Source organism: Triturus cristatus, chromosome 7, assembly GCF_964204655.1.
Source record: "Triturus cristatus chromosome 7, aTriCri1.1, whole genome shotgun sequence".
NCBI lineage: Eukaryota > Metazoa > Chordata > Amphibia > Caudata > Salamandridae > Triturus > Triturus cristatus.
The window spans coordinates 33,346,187-33,367,459 of record NC_140590.1 but is presented as its reverse complement, the minus strand read 5'-3'; the positions used below and the strand labels follow the sequence as shown (position 1 = coordinate 33,367,459).

The window sequence follows — 21,273 nt, the reverse complement described above, 5'->3', positions numbered from 1 at the left end:
TACAGGCGACAGTCAGAGGCTGAGGGTCACTCGTTTTGCTGCTGACGGGGTTCAGGGCCTCGCACTGGTAGATCCCTGAATTCCCCCGGGACACGTTGGTGATGGTCAGAGTTCTGTTGTTTGAAGACTGAATGATATTTCCAGGTAGAGCTGAAGTGCTATTGAAGTACCAGAGGATTGTGACAGCTGCGCTCGAGGTGTCACAGGTTACCTCCGCCTGACTCTGGTTCTCCACCAGTGGCGAGCTCACTGTCACTTTGGGTTTAGTCACCGGCTCTGCAACCAGAATAAAGAGACAGGATTATATTGTGAGCAGTGTGCTATGTATCTACTTCAGGATAGATTAGGAAAAGGAATGGTGAAGGGCAAGGGAATGACAACTCTACCTGGGGATTCTCCCCACTCTCATGTGGGTTCAGTGCTTTATTACATGGATTCAATTATATATTAAGGGTGCCATAATTCCAAGAGGCACCTTCTATCCTTGTTGGAAACAGACAACAAGAATGAGTCTGAAATGAGTGACACTAAAGCCTCATCAGAGCCCTGCACTTTCACACCTCTTGCTACCTGCCCCAAACTAAACCATATATTGAGAGCCAGAGGGACCCAAGAACTCAAACACCCCTTGTAAGAGTGAACCCACCATTCACTGATAACAGCCCAGGTAAAGATGCTTTGCTAGGTACTTTAACAGGTTTTTCTTGAAGAGTGACATAGGGACATCAGTCCATTCACAGCACAATAACACCCTCAAGCCGCACATTGGTGTTTGTAACCAAGCATTCTCCGGGAGCATATTGTGCCACCTTTGACCACAGCTCTCTACTCAAGATCATGAAAACCTATACAGGGTGAGGCGAAGACTTAACTGATGGTGATAATCATTGAATTTAGAGGTAATCATGAAAGAGTCTCTCTTGAATGATGAAAGAAGTTTAATCCATACAAAAAGGAGTCCTCTCTGCCATTGGGAGGGCTGGAAGCAACAGAACAGTGCTCCCTTCAGACCTTTGGATGATGGCATGCAATGGAAAATTGGATTCACAGTCATAAGACACCACTGGGAACTTGCTTGGAGGGGACAGGTTGGGATAATTAAAGAAAGATTGACAGTTTTTGCATCTTTAGATGTTGCTCCATACATATATATTTCTGTGCATATACCATAAAGATCCCGAAACATGATAGGTTGTTAAGCCAACCAGTTTTTAGGAAAATTATGATGTAAAATCCATGGTTTTGCTATCCTTGCCTTCACGTTTTCCGGGGGTGTTGGAGGTGACAGTTCTGTGCTGATTGCTAACCGTCCACCTCAGTACGGCTTAAGCTGCATTTAGAATCAGGACATTATCTATATAAAATGCAATTTTTTATGGCATTTTTTGAACTTAAGAAAATGTTTCCTAGCTCCGTGGTATTAGGCGTGTCAGTATGAGAGTTACTCGCAAACAAGTTACTAAATTACAATTGTGTGGCGTTTGAGTTTGGTGCATTAGAGGACAGAGAATACATTAAATGGCTTCTGGTTTGATCCTGATGTGAGTGCAGACAGTTGCCAAGGAGGCTGTGCTGTTTGATTCTGAAGAGCTTTAGACCCTCCATGTGACAGGCTTGTGGGATCAGAGGGGTCCTGAAGTTGACTCACTCATTAATGAGGAGTCAGGTTGTAAGTGTTGTTTTCATGGTGGTGGTGGCAGGGAGATAGGCAGACAAGAACCTGGGGACCTTTTGTCTCTCATACACGCAGCAAGTGGACAAGAACTTTGTACCAACAGAGAAGAAGTTCTGAGGGTTGTGTCAGTAGCGCTCAGTCTAAAAATTCTGGATGATATGCCCAAAAATGGCCTTTGAGCTCAATTCCCAGTGGGCCATTCTTTCATACGATTATCTCCCTAGTAGCCTGCAGGCTCAGGGGCTGCTTTCAGTCCAGGATGGGCTTCCTTTGGGTTCCAGTCCACCCTGTTAGAGCTCCCTAGATGTCTTCTGCTCACATGTAGGCATAGATGTGACTCACTCCTTTGCGATGAACCACTCAAAGGATGGTGGCAGTCTGATGTCCTGGATTTTGTCCACAGCATCACTCTGAGTGCTCATGACACCGATTTTCCATGGTCCACCTCCTCCTCTCCACGTCCAGACATGGTCTTCTTTTGGTCAGATCCAAACTAAGGATTGTTGACAGTGTAATAGCAGATTTCCAAGCCCACACTTTCTTGCCACAGCTAATGTAAACTGAACGTTTAGAAGGGCAGCTATTAATGATGAGGTACTCACAAAAACAGTTGGGCCATATTGAAAGGGCACCTTTTGCATTGCTTATTGAACAAAGGATGTCCCAAGTAGGATTAAAATGATGATCACTAAAGAGAGGTCTCAATTCTTAGATCCAGTGATGTGGGTGCGTTATTCAGGAGAAGGACACTCCTGTCTCCCATGTACATCTCCCCACTACATGCGCAGCATTGGGGAGGTACACCTCAGCAAGAGTGCCACCTGAACTTCCAACCTCAGGATGCACACATGGGTAATGCTGGTGAGGATGGAATGATGTCAGTAGGCTGCAGAAATACTGGCAGATCCCTTCTGCCCATGGCCATTCTCAAGGTATTACATCAACCATCCTTAGAGGCAGACAAGATATTCTTTGCTCTGCCCCAAAACAATAAGATGGTACAGCAAAGGGTGAGTATCTTAAAGTGACTAATACGAGGGATAGTGAGAATGTCACTGGTGCTGGTTGTACACATCACTTAAGCAAAACAAATGTACAACCTGACTGCTGTTCTGGACAGTGTGATTAGAGTGTTAAGAGAGAGGTTTGAATTCCCAAAATATGTCATTGCAACACCTGCGTGATCCATCTGGAATTATGAAATTTAGCACAATCAATGTCACTCTCAGACTCTTTTGGTGATAAACAAGTGTCAGATTAATCTGTGTCTATTCGAACATTAACCCCTTCGGTGCTCATGACGGAACGGTTCCGTCATGAGCCACGGTTGAGCTGTGCTCATGACGGAACCGTTCCGTCATGACCACGCCCGCGCAAGAAACCGTCAGCACAGCGGCGGAATTCGCGCAGCATGGAAGGGGTTAAGGGGCCGATTCAGATTTCGGCCGGAAGGGCTCCGAAAGCTGATTGGAGTCCTTCTGACCGAATCGGAACGTGTCAGCCGGATTCCTTTCCGACCGAGCCATTCAGATGGGCTCGGTCGGAAAGAAATCCGCCTCTTTACAACCGAGGGAGTACGATGGCAGTTTTTCACTGCCTTTTCGTGCCGGTCTTTCCGGCACGAAAAGGCAGTCGGAAACTGTCTTTGAGGGCTCCCGGTAGGGCCCCCATCGGTGCAAGGCTGCCAAATGGCGGCCTGGGGGCACCTATGGTGCCCCTCTGTGGATCCCTGCACCTGGTGGCAGGCACCTTGGGGTGGAGGCCACAGGGTGCAGGGATGAACTCCACCCCTGCTTTTCACAATGCAAGCATGCATACCGCTCGGAATGCATACTTGCACTGTGAAGTATATAAGTGCGACCGAACCCTGTTCAGTCGAATCGTACTTGCAGGGCCGTAACCGACGACAGCAGGTCGGTCGTTTACTGCTCCTGACAGTCCGCCCGCCATCGGAATCGGCCCCTTAGTGTTGGCTTCAACTATAGCGCATAGAGCCACACACCATCCAGTTCCCTTCATATCAAGAGGGTGTTCTCGTCTTCCATGACCTAACTATTCGTGACACTTGTGCCTACTGTAGGACTTGGCCCTCTCTACAGTCACCCCAAACCTTTTGCCTTCCTCCTCCCCTTTTTGCTGAATCCATTTTGTCTTGGCTTTTAGGACCATGTGCCCTTCACCACTGCTAACCAGTGCTACAATTCCGGTGCTCACTCCCTAAAACATGGCAGAATTGTTTAACACCTTTGCAGTCTTTAGTGCAGTTTGAAATTGTCAACTTGACCTGGCAAAATAAACCTTTTGCCAGGCCTAAACCTTCCTTTTCAACACATATACATCACCCCTAACATAGGCCCTAAGCATCCCATATGGAAGGATGCATTGTATTTGAAAAGTTGCACATGTGTTTTTAGGTTTTACATGTACTGATAGTGAAAAACTCCTAAATTAGTTTTTCTCAACTGTAAGACCATCTTTCCCATTGGATAACATTGCGTTAACTTTTTACATTTAATATGTGCTAACATTTGATTGGGAAAAGATAGAGTGTGGGCTCAAATGAATTGAAATTTAAAATCCTCTTTAATGGTAAAGTTGGATTTTTACTCACAATTCAGAATTCAACTCTTTTAGAACATTGCTGTTTTCTTGCCTTACCCATTTGGTGTCTGCTGCTAGTGTCCAGGTTCACATGATCCTGCTGTTAGATGTTTTGTATTCCTCCCATACAGTGACACAATAGGTCTTAGGTGTGGGCAGGATGGGCCATCCTGACAGGATTGTTCCCTGCCTTACTTGAGCTTCAATGGGGGCTGCCTCAAGCACACACAAAGATACCTAACATTAGTAATTTGTGAACCTAGATTTCTTGGATCCTTGGCAGAGGAAGGAAGGAACTTTCCAGAACCAGTTGTAGGGGTAGTCTCAAAGATTCCCTCATTTCAAAGTCTGTCGCTTGGTATAAATATTGGGCCCTCAGTGCAACTCTCAGTTCAGTCCTGGACCTGCAGAAGAGAACTGCCATGCTACTTGAGGCCTGTTTTCCACCCTAATGGGTCTGCCCTGCTGCTGCCACAGGATGGCCCTGCTGTTTAAAGCCTGCCTTTCCCCAGAGAGAACCACCATGTTGCTGGATGCCTGACTTGCTGCTTGCACCCAGGACTACCAGAGTGTCTCCAAGGGATGGTTGTCTGACCCCCTGTGTAAGCTACAGGGAAATAACACGCTCCTTGGACTCTGCATTTGGCCTTTGCTGGAGTCCTGACCCCTGAAGTGGTGCCCCTATAGTCCTTGACCCTTAGTAGTGGTGCTGAAGTTGCTACTCCTGACAAACCCTAAAAGTTTGGATTTTGAGAATTTTCCACCAAACAGTGGCCTTAGAACCGAAAGAAGATCCAGACCTGCATATACAACAATCAGCCCAAATATCATCACCAGTTGGACTGACTCCTCAGCAGCTTCTGCTAGGTTTTTCTCCGTGCAGTTTTCTGTTCAACTGAACCTCTTAGCAAAGATATACAGCCCCGCAGAGATCTTGTCGGCTACAGCCTTCAACTAGGTCCCATCGGAGTTCTTGACCTTCCCCCCAAAAATAGTGACAAATGCCAAAGGTAGAAATCTTCATCATGACTCAATCCAGTGGCTCACTGACAATGACGTCTCCTCCTTGGACACCGCCGGCTGCCTTGCTTCATTTAATTTTTATCTTTTCTGGAACATTTCTTAAAAAAATTCTTCTAAGTCTGAAAGTATGCAAAGACGAGCACAATTCACCTCATGTGGTCAAACCGCACTTCATCACAGTTGGCCATAACTTTTGACTTTGCCCCTGTCTCGTGCGACCAGACACCCACTCAATCAATACCCAATGTGTTACACCCATGATGCAAGGCTTTGTGGTAATCTCCATAATGTAAACAGACTCACGCACTAGATAAAAAGAACCTTTAATCTGTAGCAGTGTCTAGTGAACATTCATTGGAAAAAAGCAAGGGAATCTCACCCACTGGGACCACGAAGACTGAAATCTGGAGCCCGCCTAATGAGAAGCTTGTAACTTTAGCTATATTGCATGACTTTGCTTCATTAGTGCAACTAAAATGCATTGCACAATATCTGTGGGCCTTGCATACTTGATGGACCACTAAAGATGATGCTGGAGTCTTTTAACTTCAGACAGTTAGTTATCTCCTCTTTGTCTATTATAAAGCTCTTCATCAATGGATTCTTTTGGGTAATCAATGCAGAATATTAGTGTTATAGTGTGTTATGTTTAATATTTACAGAAGATATATGCCACCAAATAAGTACTTTGACAGTTGATAAACAAACTTCTTTTTCTCGGACAATCAAGCGCTTGTCCTGTAAACTACACATAATCTGCAATAAAAATGCGAATATTACTCACAATGGAAGAATACAGTTTTGACAGATAAATATTGTTTAATTTCATGTTTAGGCTTTTCCTTGTTGAGCAGATCGAAGTCACAAAAGAAAAAAATAAGCAGATAATGAATTATAGGGGTATTCATGATTTTAATCAATCAATCAATCAATCAATCAGACATTTGTAGAGCGAACTACTCACCCGTGAGGGTCTCAAGGCGCTAAGGGGTGGGGGAGGGAGCTGCTACTGTTCGAACAGCTAGGTCTTGAGAAGTCTCCTGTAGGTCAGCAGGTCCTGGGCCTGGCGCAGGTGGATGGGGAGGGTGTTCCCTGTCTTGGCGGTGAGGTGGGAGAAGGATCTGCCGCCGGTGGTCATTCGGTGGATGCTTGGAACGGTGGCGAGGGCTAGGTCAGCGGAGCAAAGCTGGAGGTTGGGGGTGTAGAAGGTGAGTCGTTTGTTGAGGTATACTGGTCCGGCGTCGTGGAGTGCTTTCTGAGCATGGGGGAGGAGCTTGAAGGTGATCTTCTTGTTGACGGGGAGCCAGTGCAGGTCCCTCAGGTGGGCAGTGATGTGGCTGTGGCTGGGGATGTCGAGGATGAGGCGTGCGGAAGCGTTCTGTATACGTTGGAGTCTTTGAGTCTTTTCTGGAGTTTGGCCGTGATTCCTGTGTAGAGGGCGTTGCCGTAGTCCAGCCTGCTGGTGACGAGGGCCTGAATGACCATCCTTCTGGTTCCGGTGGGGATCCATCTGTTAGATCTTGCGAAGCATGCGGCGGGTGTTGGAGCAGGAGGAGGAGACGGCGTTGACTTGCTGGGTCATTCATAGTGTTGAGTCCAGGATGAACCCCAGGTTGCGTGCGTGGTCAGTGGGTGTCGACGCAGCTCCCAGCGTGGCTGGCCACCAGGAGTCATTCCAGGCGGAGGGGGTGGTGCCAAGGATGAGGACCTCCGTCTTGTCCGAGTTCAGTTTCAGGCAACTGTTCTTCATTCATTCTGCGACAGCCTTTATTCCTTTGTGGAAGTTGGCTTTGGCGGTGGCGGGGTCTTTGGTGAGGGAGAGGATCAGCTGGGTGTTGTCGGCGTATGAGACAATGTTGAGGTCGTGTGATTGGAAGATGATGGCGAGTGCGTAACATCCAGTCTTGTTATTGTATTTGAAAATATTAACAAATTAATACTTAGTTTACAGCTTAGCAAAACATTTAAAACATTCTTGAGACATAATCGCTTAAAAAGAATAGACAGTTATCATGTCTACTCAAAGACATACAAAATCTGCACATTACAAATAAATGCCTCTGTTTTTGTAGTTTGAAGCCTTTCGAACTGAATTTTATTTCAATACAGCTCCCTCGCAGTTGACTTTGTTCTGATACATCCTACTTCCCAACTTGGTTTGTGTTTTTTTAGTCTGTGTTAGGTTGAGGGGGCTAGGCGGCCTGCCATGCCTCTTTTTATGCTTTTAATGTTGCATAGTTGGACCGATCACATTGCCATCTTCTGTTTTTAAAAGAATCTTTACTTAACAATGATTTAAGCTCAATTTTCAATGTTATCTTTAGAATTACAATCAAAAAAGGGGAGGGGGAGATGGAGGTACTGGTTAGGTTCACCCTCCAATGTACATGTAGTTTATAAAAAATCTGTAAATATCAGAACCAAAAATCCTAGACAAGGGAATGGGGATTCCGCTGAATGCGCGAAAAAACAAGACCCCTGTCCAAAGAAAAGAAAATTCTTTACTCGAGTTCCCTCACTCACCAAGGGTTGCCCCTAGGTGACATGCTTCATCATTGGGGCCATCCCAAACAGCTGCTGCTTGGGGCGTGCTGCGACATGCAGAACTACGTAGGAGCACTTTTTTGTTAAGAAATGTGTAGTGCAGTGTTCATGGAATGGTGAAAGTGATGTTAAAAATACATAGCTAGTGAGCTAATATTTTATTCTTGCTCCTAGTTGGTATGGATACAAAGGGGGTTAAATAGTAGGGAAAAGATATAACTATTATGTGTATACAGTCTCTAATATTCGGTCGACATGTTTCGAGGTATTCCCTAAACCTCTTCTTCAGGCCCACACGGGGACCAGCCCCATGTGTGCCACTCCTTGTGAAAGCCTACAATAAAGTGCGGATGCACACCTAATGTGTGAGCACCCGATTTTTTGGATCTGACATTTACAGATTTTTTGTAAACTATCTTTAGAATTACTTCGACCACTGAAGCTTATTGTTGGATAAAAACATGAATAGATTAATCAAATTTATCTTTAACAAAATTTGCAAGTGATTACATTCATGAAACTCTTTCTCTTGAACCCATGATGAACCAGAGTCAGAAGTACATTTCATATTGAATCCATAAATAATACCCATTTTACTCTATCCTACATAGCAATTATAATCAAGCCTAATCAGGATATGTTGTAAATAAATGGTGAATAGTTAATGGATTCTATTATAGAATAACTTGGGATAAAAATGTTTGTTATTGAAATTTGATAACATGGCTGAGTTTCGCATAAGACAGTGAACAAATGGGCTTATAATTTCACTGAGGACGTGAAGCATGTGGCACTGGTTCAGGTCAACATGTGGGTTCTCCCCATTTTATGTCAGTGATCATTTTAGAAAGTATAAATTAATAATTGTGATCCTTGAACAGGGATTTCACATCTTGTCTGTAACAAGAACAACTTAATTTCAATAAAAATCATACCGACCTACTGTTACTATTTGTCTTGTAATAGTGACCACATCAGAAGAGATTACATGAGCTTCCACCATATACTGGATTACTAGAAGTGATCACCAAAGTGCATCAGGCAGAGTTGCCAGGGGTAATGTATTGATGTGGCATCAGTCTACATGGGTTATAATTGGCAGACAGAGCTTCAATGTCCCTGACTCCAAGGTAGTAATATTAGTAATAAGTTTCTCCAATACCACATGAGTCATCACTAATATATCAGTTTTAAATATATCCAAACATTTTTCTGCAAATGGCTGATGAGAAAATAGACACATTTTTGGCCTTGATAAACATTTTCAAGTGTGGGATACATATACAAATTCAACAAAGCAAAAGCTTCTAATTTGGCAGCTGGGCTAAACATAGGAAAGCTACTTACAGGTAGCTGAACAGCTATCAGTAGCTTACGAGCAACTTGTTGGAGAAGCTTGCCCAAGAATAAATGAACCAATGATTTTTGTAGTCATCTCTATAAATAGGATTCATCTAATAAGCACACAGGCTGATTGGAATGTCGGTCGGAAAGCCTCCATGGTTCAGAGTCTGACCGCCTACTTACAATGTAGGCACTCGGACTTTAAACCGGCTGGTCGGAGACCAGGCTCAAGGTGCATGTAAACCAGTCGGAGGCCGCACATAATCCCTAAGGATGGCGTTTCTGCCGTCCGGATTATGATGTCAATTACCGACAGGTTTTCATGATGGGCTTTCCAACATGAAAAGCCTGTCTGGACACTACTTTGGGAGCCCCTAGCTGGGCCCCCATGCCTCTGTAGCCTCCGGTTGTGGGCCTGGGGGCACATATGGTGCCCCCTGTAAATCCCTGCACCATTCGGCAGGCACTGTGAGGGGCCTGCCATGCGGTTCAGGGATTTACAGAAATTCCCATTTCTCTATGGGAGCTTGTGTTGTGGCCCATTTCTGATCTCCACACAAGCTGCCATAGGGAAGAGGGAGTTTCCCGCCGCTACAATGTGTGGTCACAGTGTAATACTTTGTTCGGAACAGTCGACCTATGGTTAGTCGGTTCCCACAACGAGATGGTGTCAGTTGGAGGTGACTCCGATCTAACTCGTAATTAGGGCTGCAGTGTTTTATTTTACTTCTGTCATGTTGGTTTATATCCACTCTTTAATAACTTGGTTATCACAGTGTTTTGATCACACAACCAGTTTAAATATTTTTTCCAGTAGCATTTTATGTCTTGGCTAAGCAAAGAGCACATTATTAATCAAGTTCACCCGTTAACCACTTATGCATGTGATCTGCCTTAATTATTTAACAGCCACATTTGAAACAACATTAAACACAATGTCTAGACGTGAGACAACTGACAAACAAGGAATGTGAAAGACTGAAAGGTTCCACCACCAACACCACCTAGATAGCAGCAGGTCAGCCCACTCCCTCAGGGCGGAAAGAATTGGGTACTCACCCAGGACGTGGATCCCCCATATTGCGTGCTGAGAGAGATGCGTGACACTGTTAGAAGTGTTACAGGTATAGTTTCCGGAGTCAGTCAGAGTTAGAGAGGTAATGACCAGCTCAGATCCTGTCCTCAGTAAGGATTGCCAGTTGTGTAGCCATGTGTACAGTGCAGGAGGGTAAGATGTAGCCGTGCAAGAGAAAGTGATAGCTGAGCCTGCAGCATAAACCGAATTCTTAGGGTTGACAGAGATTACTGGAGTGTCAGGTCCATCTGAAGTAAACAAATTAAATTAAAATTAAACCAGCAGAGTAAACACTTGCTATTCTAAGAGTGTTTGTGTTTATCAATGCTGTGTGTCTTGCGGATAGAGGCATTGAAAGTACTAGATTTTAAGACACAAATAAGATTAAAGAGATGCAATGAGAATATTCAGACTCAATTTCTTATTTGGAGGAAAGTATAACTTAGTTCAACGAATCATCTTAAAGAACTGGTCATCAGGAGTTGGCTGCAATGTATCTTCAGTCCAATAGCATGTAAAGAGCTGAACAAAGGAAAAAAGTGATAGAAGAAATGCATTAATTAATACCAGCAGCTGGAGATCACTCAGTCTCATCCCTAGGTCGATTTGGCCTACTTCGGTCTCATCAGTGAGATGTAGCTTCAGTATTAAGACTGAGTAGAGGGCACAGGCCCCTTATCTGGACACCCAGTGCACTTAGGGCACCGACTGCAACACGCATGGTGAAGGAAGGAATGCTTGAATCAACCTCAGTAGAAAAAAGTGGGAAACCCAATCAACCCTTGGAGGCCTGGGAAATATAACTATTGGTAGGTAACTGTGCCTACAAGGGATTTCATTCAATAAACTAAATTAAACAATTTGAACAAATGAATGCGTTATTAACCCCACACCGATGGCTATCAATTGAACGATCAATACATCCCTTATCTCATTTATGTCATGGTAAATCTACAGAAAACAATTTCAAAATAGGTGTACATTTTTCAAGGTATAATATTATTTAATGTGAACAAACAAAGAGGGTACAAAGAATTATAACAAAACACAATGACCAAGGTTGATAAATGATATACAAAGATTGAGAGCTCAGGGTCATTAGTGTGAGCATCTATTCGAGAATAATATCCCAACGGCAAATGAATCTGATAAAAACATAAAACAATTCCTTGAAAACAAATTACTGGGGAAATAGATGAACTTGTCGACGATTCGGTCTTAAGGGCATATTTGTCCATTGGACCATCTTCAGGACGATGAGTAGAAAGTTTTGATTGACCCTTATGTCTGGTCAAACAAAAGATTTGTTGAACCAGGCTAAACACAAGAATTATTAAAAACTTCCAGGTCACAGAGACCAGAATAGCAGCTTTTCGAAAGCTTGGTATGTGTCCAAACGAAATAGAACAACCTTGCTTGAGCAAAACAACGTGGGTCGTCCCACTGTCCCTGTGTTAGACTCTAGACTTCCTACAGGTCCCATAATGCACTCTGAGAGTAGATATCTTGTGTACCTTCCCACATTACATTGCTATCCTGTCAGCTGACTTGAACTGCTTATAAGCCGGCAGGAGATGCTCCCAGGTGCTTGGCTTTGCTTCCTGGTCAGTGAGCCCCGCCTTCTCCTGTAAACGTTCTCTCCCTTGCTGGTGAGCATGAGAATGCTGCAAGATTTTCCCTCTTCATGGGACATATTGGAATTCAGCTGTGAGCATCTGAGCACGAGAAACGCTGAGAGATTTTCCCTCTTCATTGGACCCTTGGATTTCTGTTATGAGATTTTGAGCGCGAGATCGCTGCAAGATTTCCTTAGTCGTGGGACATTGGGCTTTCCGTGGTGAGCGCGAGGACGCGTTGGTTTCCCCTGCTGTATCCTTCCTTTTGCAGAGACATAGCGCGAGGTAAGCGCGGAAGACATTTGCGTGGTGAGACTATACGGCTGTTGTTTCACACGCGAGTCATTCTTTATTGATTGTTACAAGCGGTAGCGCGGAGTAGCGCTCATCGAACTCATTCTGTGAGAAGTTTCAAGCAAAGCGCGAGTTCGCCTTTATTATGAACTGCTTGCTATTTTTGTTAGTTCACTTTTGCTCGAGCGCAAGGAGGCGTTCGTACATGATTGCTTTCACCTGGATACCGCTGGCATTGAAGTATATGCAAGGCGGTTATGTGATCTTCGCAGTACTGGGAAAGCTATGAAGACAATAGCCACAAATTACTAAGAGCACTAGATAGCGCTACAACTTTATTGTTTTTGCCTTAAAAAACTAATTGAGAAAAACTAATTGAAAAAACGAACTGTGGTGCTTTATTAAGACTCCTCTTATCAACGCAGACATACTTCATTTGGAAAGAAGAGACGTTCTGATATATATATATCACAAAACTCCTATCTGTTTTCAAGTAAGTGTCTGAGTGAACATTTGTTTTATAAGAAGCACACGTTTGATTAACTCCCCAAGATACATTTTCAAGTTATTTACGGACTGTATGTATACTCCATTGTTATTCCTAGCATATGTGATCGTGAGAACGTACACAAGAGGTCCTTTTAAAAGCAAGTAGAAGTAAAGTGGTTAGAAAGCTGATTGTCCTAATCTCTGCCTTTTTGTTGTTTCTCTTCTATTGCTGCAGGTACCTATGTTTCATCTCATAGCGCTGCCCCCCAGACCATTCTAGAAAACCTCCTGGTGGCTCATTCCGGTCTCTTCTCTCCTCAGGGATACCTCCCTATTCTTGCGTATTCAAAGGGCAAGGTGGGAGTTGTTTCTGGGGAGTGGAAAGGCATAATCTTCGCTCCCGTGGATACTGGTCTACTCTGTACTAAGAAGCCTCCTGTCTTCACACCCTGCTGACAGCGTTTGGACACATACCAAGCTGTCAAAAAGCTGCTATTCCGGTGTCTGTGACCTGGAAGTTTTTAATAATTGTTGTGATTAGCCTGGTTCAACAAATCTTTTGTATGACCAGACATAAGGGTCAATCAAAACTTTCTACTCATCGTCCTGAAGATGGTCTAACGGACAAATATGCCATTAAGACCGAAACGTCGACAAGTTCATCTATTTCCCAATTGATTTATGTTTTCAAGGAATTGTTTTCTGTTTTTATCAGATTCATTTTCCGTTGTGATATTATTCTGGAATAGATGCTCACACTAATGACCCTGAGGTCTCAATCTTTGTATATCATTTATCAACCTCGGTCAATGTGTTTTGGTATAATTCTTTGTGCCCTCTTTGTTTGTTCACATTAAATAAGGTTATGCCTTGAAAAATTCACACCCGTTTTTAAATTGTTTGCTGTAGATTTATCAGGAGATAAATGAGATAATTGATGTATTGATTGTTCAATTGATAGCCACCGTTTTGGGCTTAATAACGCATTTATTTGTTCACATTGTTTAATTTAGTTTATTGAATGAAATCCCTTGTAGGCACACTTACCTACCAATGAATTAACCTCAATCACTGGTAAGAGCACAGGGCTGCCTCCCAGACCATCATTCTTCACTCTCTGCACCAATCTAGGCACTGATCAGCCGTATGCAAATCAGCATTGGTCCTGCTCCAATAGGATCAGACCAAACCTAACTGCCAGAGCAGGTCCTCACCAGATGGGAAGACAGACAACTCTAGGCCAGTCTCATTTCACAAGCATTCCAGCCATCAATTTGTGTAATCCTCAGTGAGCTGGATATACCCAGACATGGATTCCCCGCTCAATGTGCCATCAGACTCCATCTATATCACACTTAAAAGGATTGTGCATGCTGAAACCAGTCTTGAGGTTCCTTTCAGAGGGGACCTGGCCTGGCAGTTAGGACACAACTGTTCCAATGGGAGCAGGACCAAGGCTGATTTGCATATAGATGGTCTTCTTCTGAAGTGGCAAAATGGGTGAAAATGATGGACTGGAATGAAACCAGAGCAGTTGCCAGTGACAGAGACTTTTTTGCAGACATTCCACCCATTACATTTGTGTTTTCCTCAGTGCAGCGCCCTAAGTGTGACGAATATTCCCAGATATGGTTCCTGACGATAGCATACAGATGAGGCCTACCAAGGCTGACACTTGTCTGGGCTTGCTTGTGTTCTCATTCAGATGGGTCCTGATTTGGCAATTTGGACTGAACTATTCTTACTCGAACAGAATCAACAAGAATTTGCATGCTGTTGGTTTCTAGTTGGAGAGACAGACTGGGTGAAAAATGATGGACTGGAATGCAGCTCCCAGGCTGCTGAAAGTTGCTGATACTGTTTGCAAATGTTCCACCCATCAACTTTTTTCCCCCTCTATATTAAGTTGTAAAATATCTTCAGATGTCATGTGAATGCAGTAATGAACTGAATGTAGCCAGTGGAGTCAAATGGAGGCAAGGGAGGTGGTGCGTGGGATAGCAGAGGGATCAGCCATTATCTGCTGTCCACCTTGCATTCATAAGTAGAGCTGCAGGGCAGGCAGAAGTTGAATGGGACTTTTGGAATAGACATAAGTAACACTGTGCATCCTAGAGTGAATAGAACATTTGAACCAAATTAAGATGTAAAGTTGGATTGGAAATAGTAACTAAAATATCATGCTGACAGGTTTATGTGCGTCCAGTTTGATTCAGAGACTGGTAACAGTATTGGAGAAGGTGTGTGGTTAAAGAGACTCCTGAAGGGGCTTTGGGATTATCAGGCCACTTGCATTTAAAGTGAAAAAGCTCTAATTCAAGGTAACATGGTAGCTGGGAAAAAGGTGGGAATCAACAAAAGTATGTCACTGCATTTCATCTAATTCCCAAGTTGTCGTCTGCAGTAGGGTATCCAGCACTTCACCTTTGCAGAAAGAAACAGACTGGAAACAGCTTAACAGAGGTTTGAGCATATTAAACCTCACGTTCAATGAGGGAAGAATGTACACATGTATAGTATGGAGGAGAGGGATGCAAAGAAGTGTTACATAGGTGTGTCAGCGTCCTAAGGAAACACACTTAAAAAAACAGTAGTATGTTCAGCAGAACTATTGCTTAGGACTGAGACTATAAAATATGGGAAAGGAGGAAAGGGGTCATGCTGCAAAGTATCAACTTGAAGCAGAATGAGTAGGGACACAGAATACTAATCTGATTTTAAGAGGCCTCAGCAAATAGGATAGAGCTATTGGAAATGAAAGTCACCATTATAGCTGGAGATCCAACTCAGGCCTACATGGATCAGAAGCAGCAGGTAAATGTGAAAAGGAGATGGGCAGGAAGGTAAACGTCTTAACAAGTCTTGTTTTTGACTTTTTGTAATGATATTGTGTGTTTTTTAATGTAATGTTATAGTCTGTCGATGAAAGTCCTGAGTTGTCCTGAGTTGTCTGATGGTATAGGGAACCATCTCACTTTGAGTGGCCCAGTGTTCCCACACCTGATATTAATAGCTTCGGGGGTAGTAGGACATTTTCCACCTGTAGCAGGATCTACATGTGACAAGGGAGCTGTTATTCTGAGACCCACATATTATTTACAGTTCTGGGGATGTTAATCAATGATTATAGAGATTATGGGGTGGAACTACCAGCTTGCATTCATATCTCTGGTCCTCATACCTCCACTTCTCAATTCCAAGCATCTCATAATGTGGCCCTTTGTTTTAAAAGAACCTTATACTTTAGTATAGTCCTTTTTAAGATATAATGCTTAAAAGAATCCACATTTGCAGTAGCTGCAAAATGTCTATCTAAAGAAGATAAGAAAATGACGAGTTTCTTGGTCACACTTACAGCTAACGGTGAGAGTGTATTGGCTGCTGGTGGAATGACTGACAGCGTTGGACGCCCTGCAGGTGAAGTTGGTTCCTGTGTCATTCCTGGTGCAGGGTGAAAGAGTGAGAGTCTGGCTGTTATTAGTGATATTAATTCTTCCTCCAGATATAATCAATTTGTGATCCTGGTACCACTGATAGGAGACGTCTGTGCCCGAAGCATTGCAGATCAGAACCAGTGATCCATTCTCTACCGGGTTCTGAGTCACTGCTTGAATAACAGGGACAGAAACATTTTCTGTAGAGAAGAAAAAGGTGCAAATGTGAATTACTCAGATCAATTTGTCTAATGATGGCCTCTCCTACCCATCACAATCTCTATCTTCCCTTATAGAAACATTCTCTTTTTTGTCAAACAGCAAATACCTGTGGGTAGTGAAATGCTATGCTTCATGTCAATTACCCGTGTGTAAATGGTAATTGCCAATATTTGTTTCTCATGTATTACCTTGTTTATATTTTATGCCATAAAATTATATTTTTGTAATGTATTTATTTTGGAGTTATGGTTTTATCTCCAAGGATCTCCTAGACGCACCACTATTTGAACTTATTTTTCGATGTTAATCTTTATTAAAGGTCAGCTCTCTCAGGTGCTTGACAGGCATATGGAGTTTACAATTAATTTGCCACGCAAGAGTTAGATCCAGATATTCTCAACATGGCAGCAGCCTCCTGTCCCCCTACTCATGCACAAAATATTACAAAGTCGTCAGTCACTCAACTGTAATAACATCTAGACCGAAGTGGACATTTAGACAATATACATTCTAGAGTCCCAGTTGACTGGCTTAATAAGTAGGCACTATTTCATATAGATTCCAATACTAATCTGTTTACAATACAAACATCTCTCCTCTTATCAGTGATCAGCACTCTTGATCATGCAATTCCAAAAAGCCAATTTGAACTTACGCCGTCTTATTTAGCATAGTATGAGTTCACATATTTTCACATATTTTCCTTCGGAGTGCAAGACATGGTGACCAAACCTTTTAAACACCAGCCCCCTAAGTATTATTACATTCACAAATTAAATTCAGTATTTACATAAATTCTCTACTCACAGTCATTAGATGGGCATCCTACAATCAAACACAGATGAAAATCAAGTTTGTTTATAGCCTATATGAACATTTCCAGGTTTTTTCTAGGTGTCCAGAACACATCAGCTGATTCAAGAGTATCAAAACTCAACATATTCAAAATTGAAATTATGCTACAGGGACCAGACCCAGAGCAAGGAACTGAAATCTTCAACATACACCACAGCTAGCAGTAACACCACTTTTCAGTTGTATAGTAGTCTACTGATAGATTTTCTGGAATCCTCTCTACAATATGTGCAGAGAAAAGGCTTTCTAGAATCTCTGGCACCAAAGTCTTGGTCAATGTACCAACAAGAAACAGGAAACCCGGTGGACTGCAACCTCCTGCACTCCACTGAGAACTACACGAGAAACATGCATATTAGGTAAAAAACTGTCCTGTGAGACGCACAGGAACAGATAGAGGACTCACAAAGAATTCCCAATAGAGATGTATTGCATTATGCATTATTAAACTCAAAAGCATATCTATGGCACACAACATGAATAGTAGTTGCTATGAAACTAAACAAGATAGTGGCAATAATATTTGTAAACAGTCACAAAATACTGTAACATTATGACATAAATCTGGGCTTGCCCTATGTTAGTTACCTCTAACCCTAGGTAAGTTGATCTTAAGAGAGTGAGTTTCATTTTTAGCATTGGCCACACTTTCACTTTTAGAACCCCAGAAGTAGTACTCAGTAGGGAGACAGCTGTTGTTTCCATCTTTGAGTCTCAGGAGCTGTAATGTCCTCTGGTAGGTAGAGAAGCCAATAGGAAGACTCAATGTGTCTTTTGTGTAACCTTCAGCAACGAAAGGTGTTTGCAGCTAAAGCTCTCGTCTGCACAACCCTCAACCTACAAACCCAAGATTGAAGTCCCCCTTTAGGTAACAATAATGCAATACAGCTTATATACTCTGCCTTAAAAATTTCCAATGTTTTTAAAAAAGAAAATCAATATAGAAGCTCCCTTTAACCTTTCACCTACTTACGTTCTTTGACACATTGTTTACTGTTTTAGAAACAATAACTGACAAATCAAGATATCAGATTCTAAGAAACTTTGCTAACTATTAAAATAGTACCTAACAAATTAAAGTATCAGGCAAAGCTAGAACAAACAATAAAATTATATTTGAGCAAGTGGAATCATCACATTACACTAAAACAAATATTTTAAGGACATTTGCACTTGTGCATTTATATTTAAATACATGCGTCAAAATGAATTGACATGTATAATTCAAAAGGGAATAGTTAATCGAAACATATTTGACAATTATACCATCCCTGGAATGATAATGAAGCCTGTGCAATGAACAAATATGCATACACGAAAAAAGCAAGGCTTTAATACCTTATTTCTAGTTTCACTATTGCAGCCTGCTACAACAAAAGAAAAAAAGTCTCAAATGCATTAATAGTATAAAGCTAAATAAAAAATTAGGGGCAGATTCACAAGCCCCTTGCAACACTTTTGTGTCATTTTTAACATGGGAAAAGTGACATAAGGGTGGCGCAAGGGACTTGTGAATAAGCCCTTTAATATATAGACAAGCATCAGCAGCTTCTGATTGTCTCTATTATGTTCATGCTGTAATGAGAACATCTGAACTTTTTTAAACCTGCATTACCAAATAAGGCGACACAAACATACAAATAATGATGATTCTTCTGTATTGAATGAGACAAAAATATTTAAAACATTTTATTGAAGTTTTGGAGATTTTCCCCAGATGTAGTTGATGATGAGTAAGCCATAAATCTTCCAAAAAATGAGCACGCTGAAACAACAGGTGAATAAGGTCTCGGAGTGTCAAGTGGTGATGTTTGAGACAACCTTTAAATATGTTGCCGTGCAACACCAATTAAACCTGAAAACAAAGAAACTGCTGACTGGATGCTTACTGGGGTAGGCACAGGTGGTAACACACGTGATGGCACTGGAACATTATCAAATATAGCTTCTTCAATGATGGCCAACTGCATTTTTTACACTATGCTAGATGCACTCTGATTTGTCAAATTATTTTACAAATGTCGAGAAATATTAGTGGTTATTTCAATAGGATGTCCTTTAAAACAGTTCATGTACAGAGAGCATGGAGCTTGAAATTTATAAAATGACCAAGGGACTGATTTAGATCTCGGCGTATGGGTTACTCCATCACCACAGTGACGGATTTCCCATCATCCGAAATATAAGCCCCTTAGGATACAATGGGATTTATATTTCGGCGGATGGGATATCCTAAGTATCTTGTCCACTGAGATCTGAATCATGACCAAAGTTCAGTTCTAGTTTAACAAGATAGGCTTCAAAGTAGAATGCCCTTTCTTTCTAACGTTGGTGCTCAGTCGGTTACCATCCATTTCCACTCACGTTGGGATTTATAATACCACAAGTATAAAAAGTATAAATAATTAATATCCACCAACCAGATTTGAAATCAAGGCCCTGAAGAAGAAATGCACCAAAATAATAGTCTCTGAACCAGTCTATAGAGCAGATCAAGTTGTTTTAAAAACATGGACTATGCCTGTTGTGCCAGGAACTCAGTCTGCAGGAGCTGCTGAATTTCAGATGCATACCAGGGTATTTGAAGAGCAAATGTTTCCCGACAGAGGTTAAAGGCACCTCTTTCTGTGTCAAAATTGCAACAAGCTTGATATAAATATTAAAGTGCATATTTATCAGATCTACGTTTGGCCAGGGAAACCTTTCACGCAATTTATTTTGGAAGCCACAAAATGTAACATCACAGCATTTAACTGTCTTTTGAACAGTTTGGATGTATAAAAAGTCAGGTGTAATCCACAGCAAGGTTCATTCATCCTAATAAAACTTGAACAGTTTCCTAGAAGTGAGTGAAAAGAGGGATTGAATAAAGGTGCTCCTCTGAGTTTACAAGCAAGGTGGGCTTCAAAGGGCTGCTGGTACCTTGAACAGTGACAGAATTACATAGGAGTGAATGTCCTAGTGGATTGGTGCATGTATATGTAGTTATAAATTCAGAATTGTCTGTTGTCCAACAACTGAATTCAAAGAGAATTTCCAAACATGTTACAAAAAACTATTACATATGCTTTCCTGAGAATCATAGAAATAAACGGCAGTAATTGGCAAGGAAATTATTCCATGCAGAAGCCACATAAGTTGTGCATTTAAAGCTACAGAAATCGGATTGCTACCTATCTATTCAACTGATGGAATATAGTATGATTCCTCCTTTTTCAAGATCCTTATCTATATTGGGATAGGGTAAACAGATGGCCAATTGATTTTTGAGCTGCCATGACATTGTATACATTCTAAGAGTTTGTAGTGCCCAATTTAAATGTGTTAATGCTCATATTTGAGCCTGCCATTGGTTTAAAAAATCAGACCTTATTTTAGAAGCTTACAGGCAGAACAAATAATAGTTGAGATTTGGAATATATGTTTGGAAAATGTTTGGAAACCACTGTCAATATCCATAAATGCGCTTTGCATTATTTCTTTGCTATTTCCTCTCATTCTTTCTGCATCTTCTCTTTCAGAGTATGTCTCCATTTCTTTTATTGCAGCAAATATCAAGGTGTATACAAGTGTTTTGTTCTTTACAGACAGAATGTCTTTCACATCACTCAAATTAGAATGAGATAACCATCTCTGGCATAGTTTCCCCACAATATGCATAACTACAGTCATTTGAGAATACATATTATATCTAGGATCTGGTCTGTTTGCCAAAGGACCAGCAGGTTCGGATTGAAATCTTCATGCATATATCAGCAGTTACTTACAGTAAGACTATAACACCTAAATCAAGCAATGTTTCCGTGAAGAAGCAAATGTTAGGCTTTGAGAAGTCAACTTCCGCTTAGGCATTCAGACCCACAAGGAAACTCTCAGTCAGAGCACCAAATTCATAAGGCCTTGGAGGAAGGTAGTACTCTCTGCCTTTCTCCCTGTCTTTACTGCCCCTAATATTATTGACCAAGAAGATATCAATCTGGCCTTAAATGCCTTTGAAGATTCTCTCACAACGGCCTTAGACACCATTGCCCTGCCTAAAACATGCAAATCTAAAAGAGAAACCCCCCCGGCCCTGGTACTCTGAATCTCTAAAGGAGAAAT

General features: G+C 42.0%; 1 protein-coding gene across 3 annotated transcripts in view; it reads right to left on the bottom strand.

The window, feature by feature from the left end:
* LOC146808740 (cell adhesion molecule CEACAM6-like) overlaps positions 1 to 21,273 on the bottom strand; it is a 335,917-nt gene that overhangs the window by 74,149 nt on the left and 240,495 nt on the right. For 2 of the 3 annotated variants that reach the window (XM_085615557.1, XM_085615556.1), the window contains one exon: positions 4 to 276. In XM_085615557.1, the coding sequence (XP_085471683.1) occupies positions 4 to 276 (273 nt within the window). Of the gene's footprint in view, positions 1 to 3; positions 277 to 10,246; positions 10,511 to 16,016; positions 16,296 to 21,273 lie in introns of all 3 variants that reach the window. The other variant, XM_085615555.1, reaches the window with a different exon arrangement.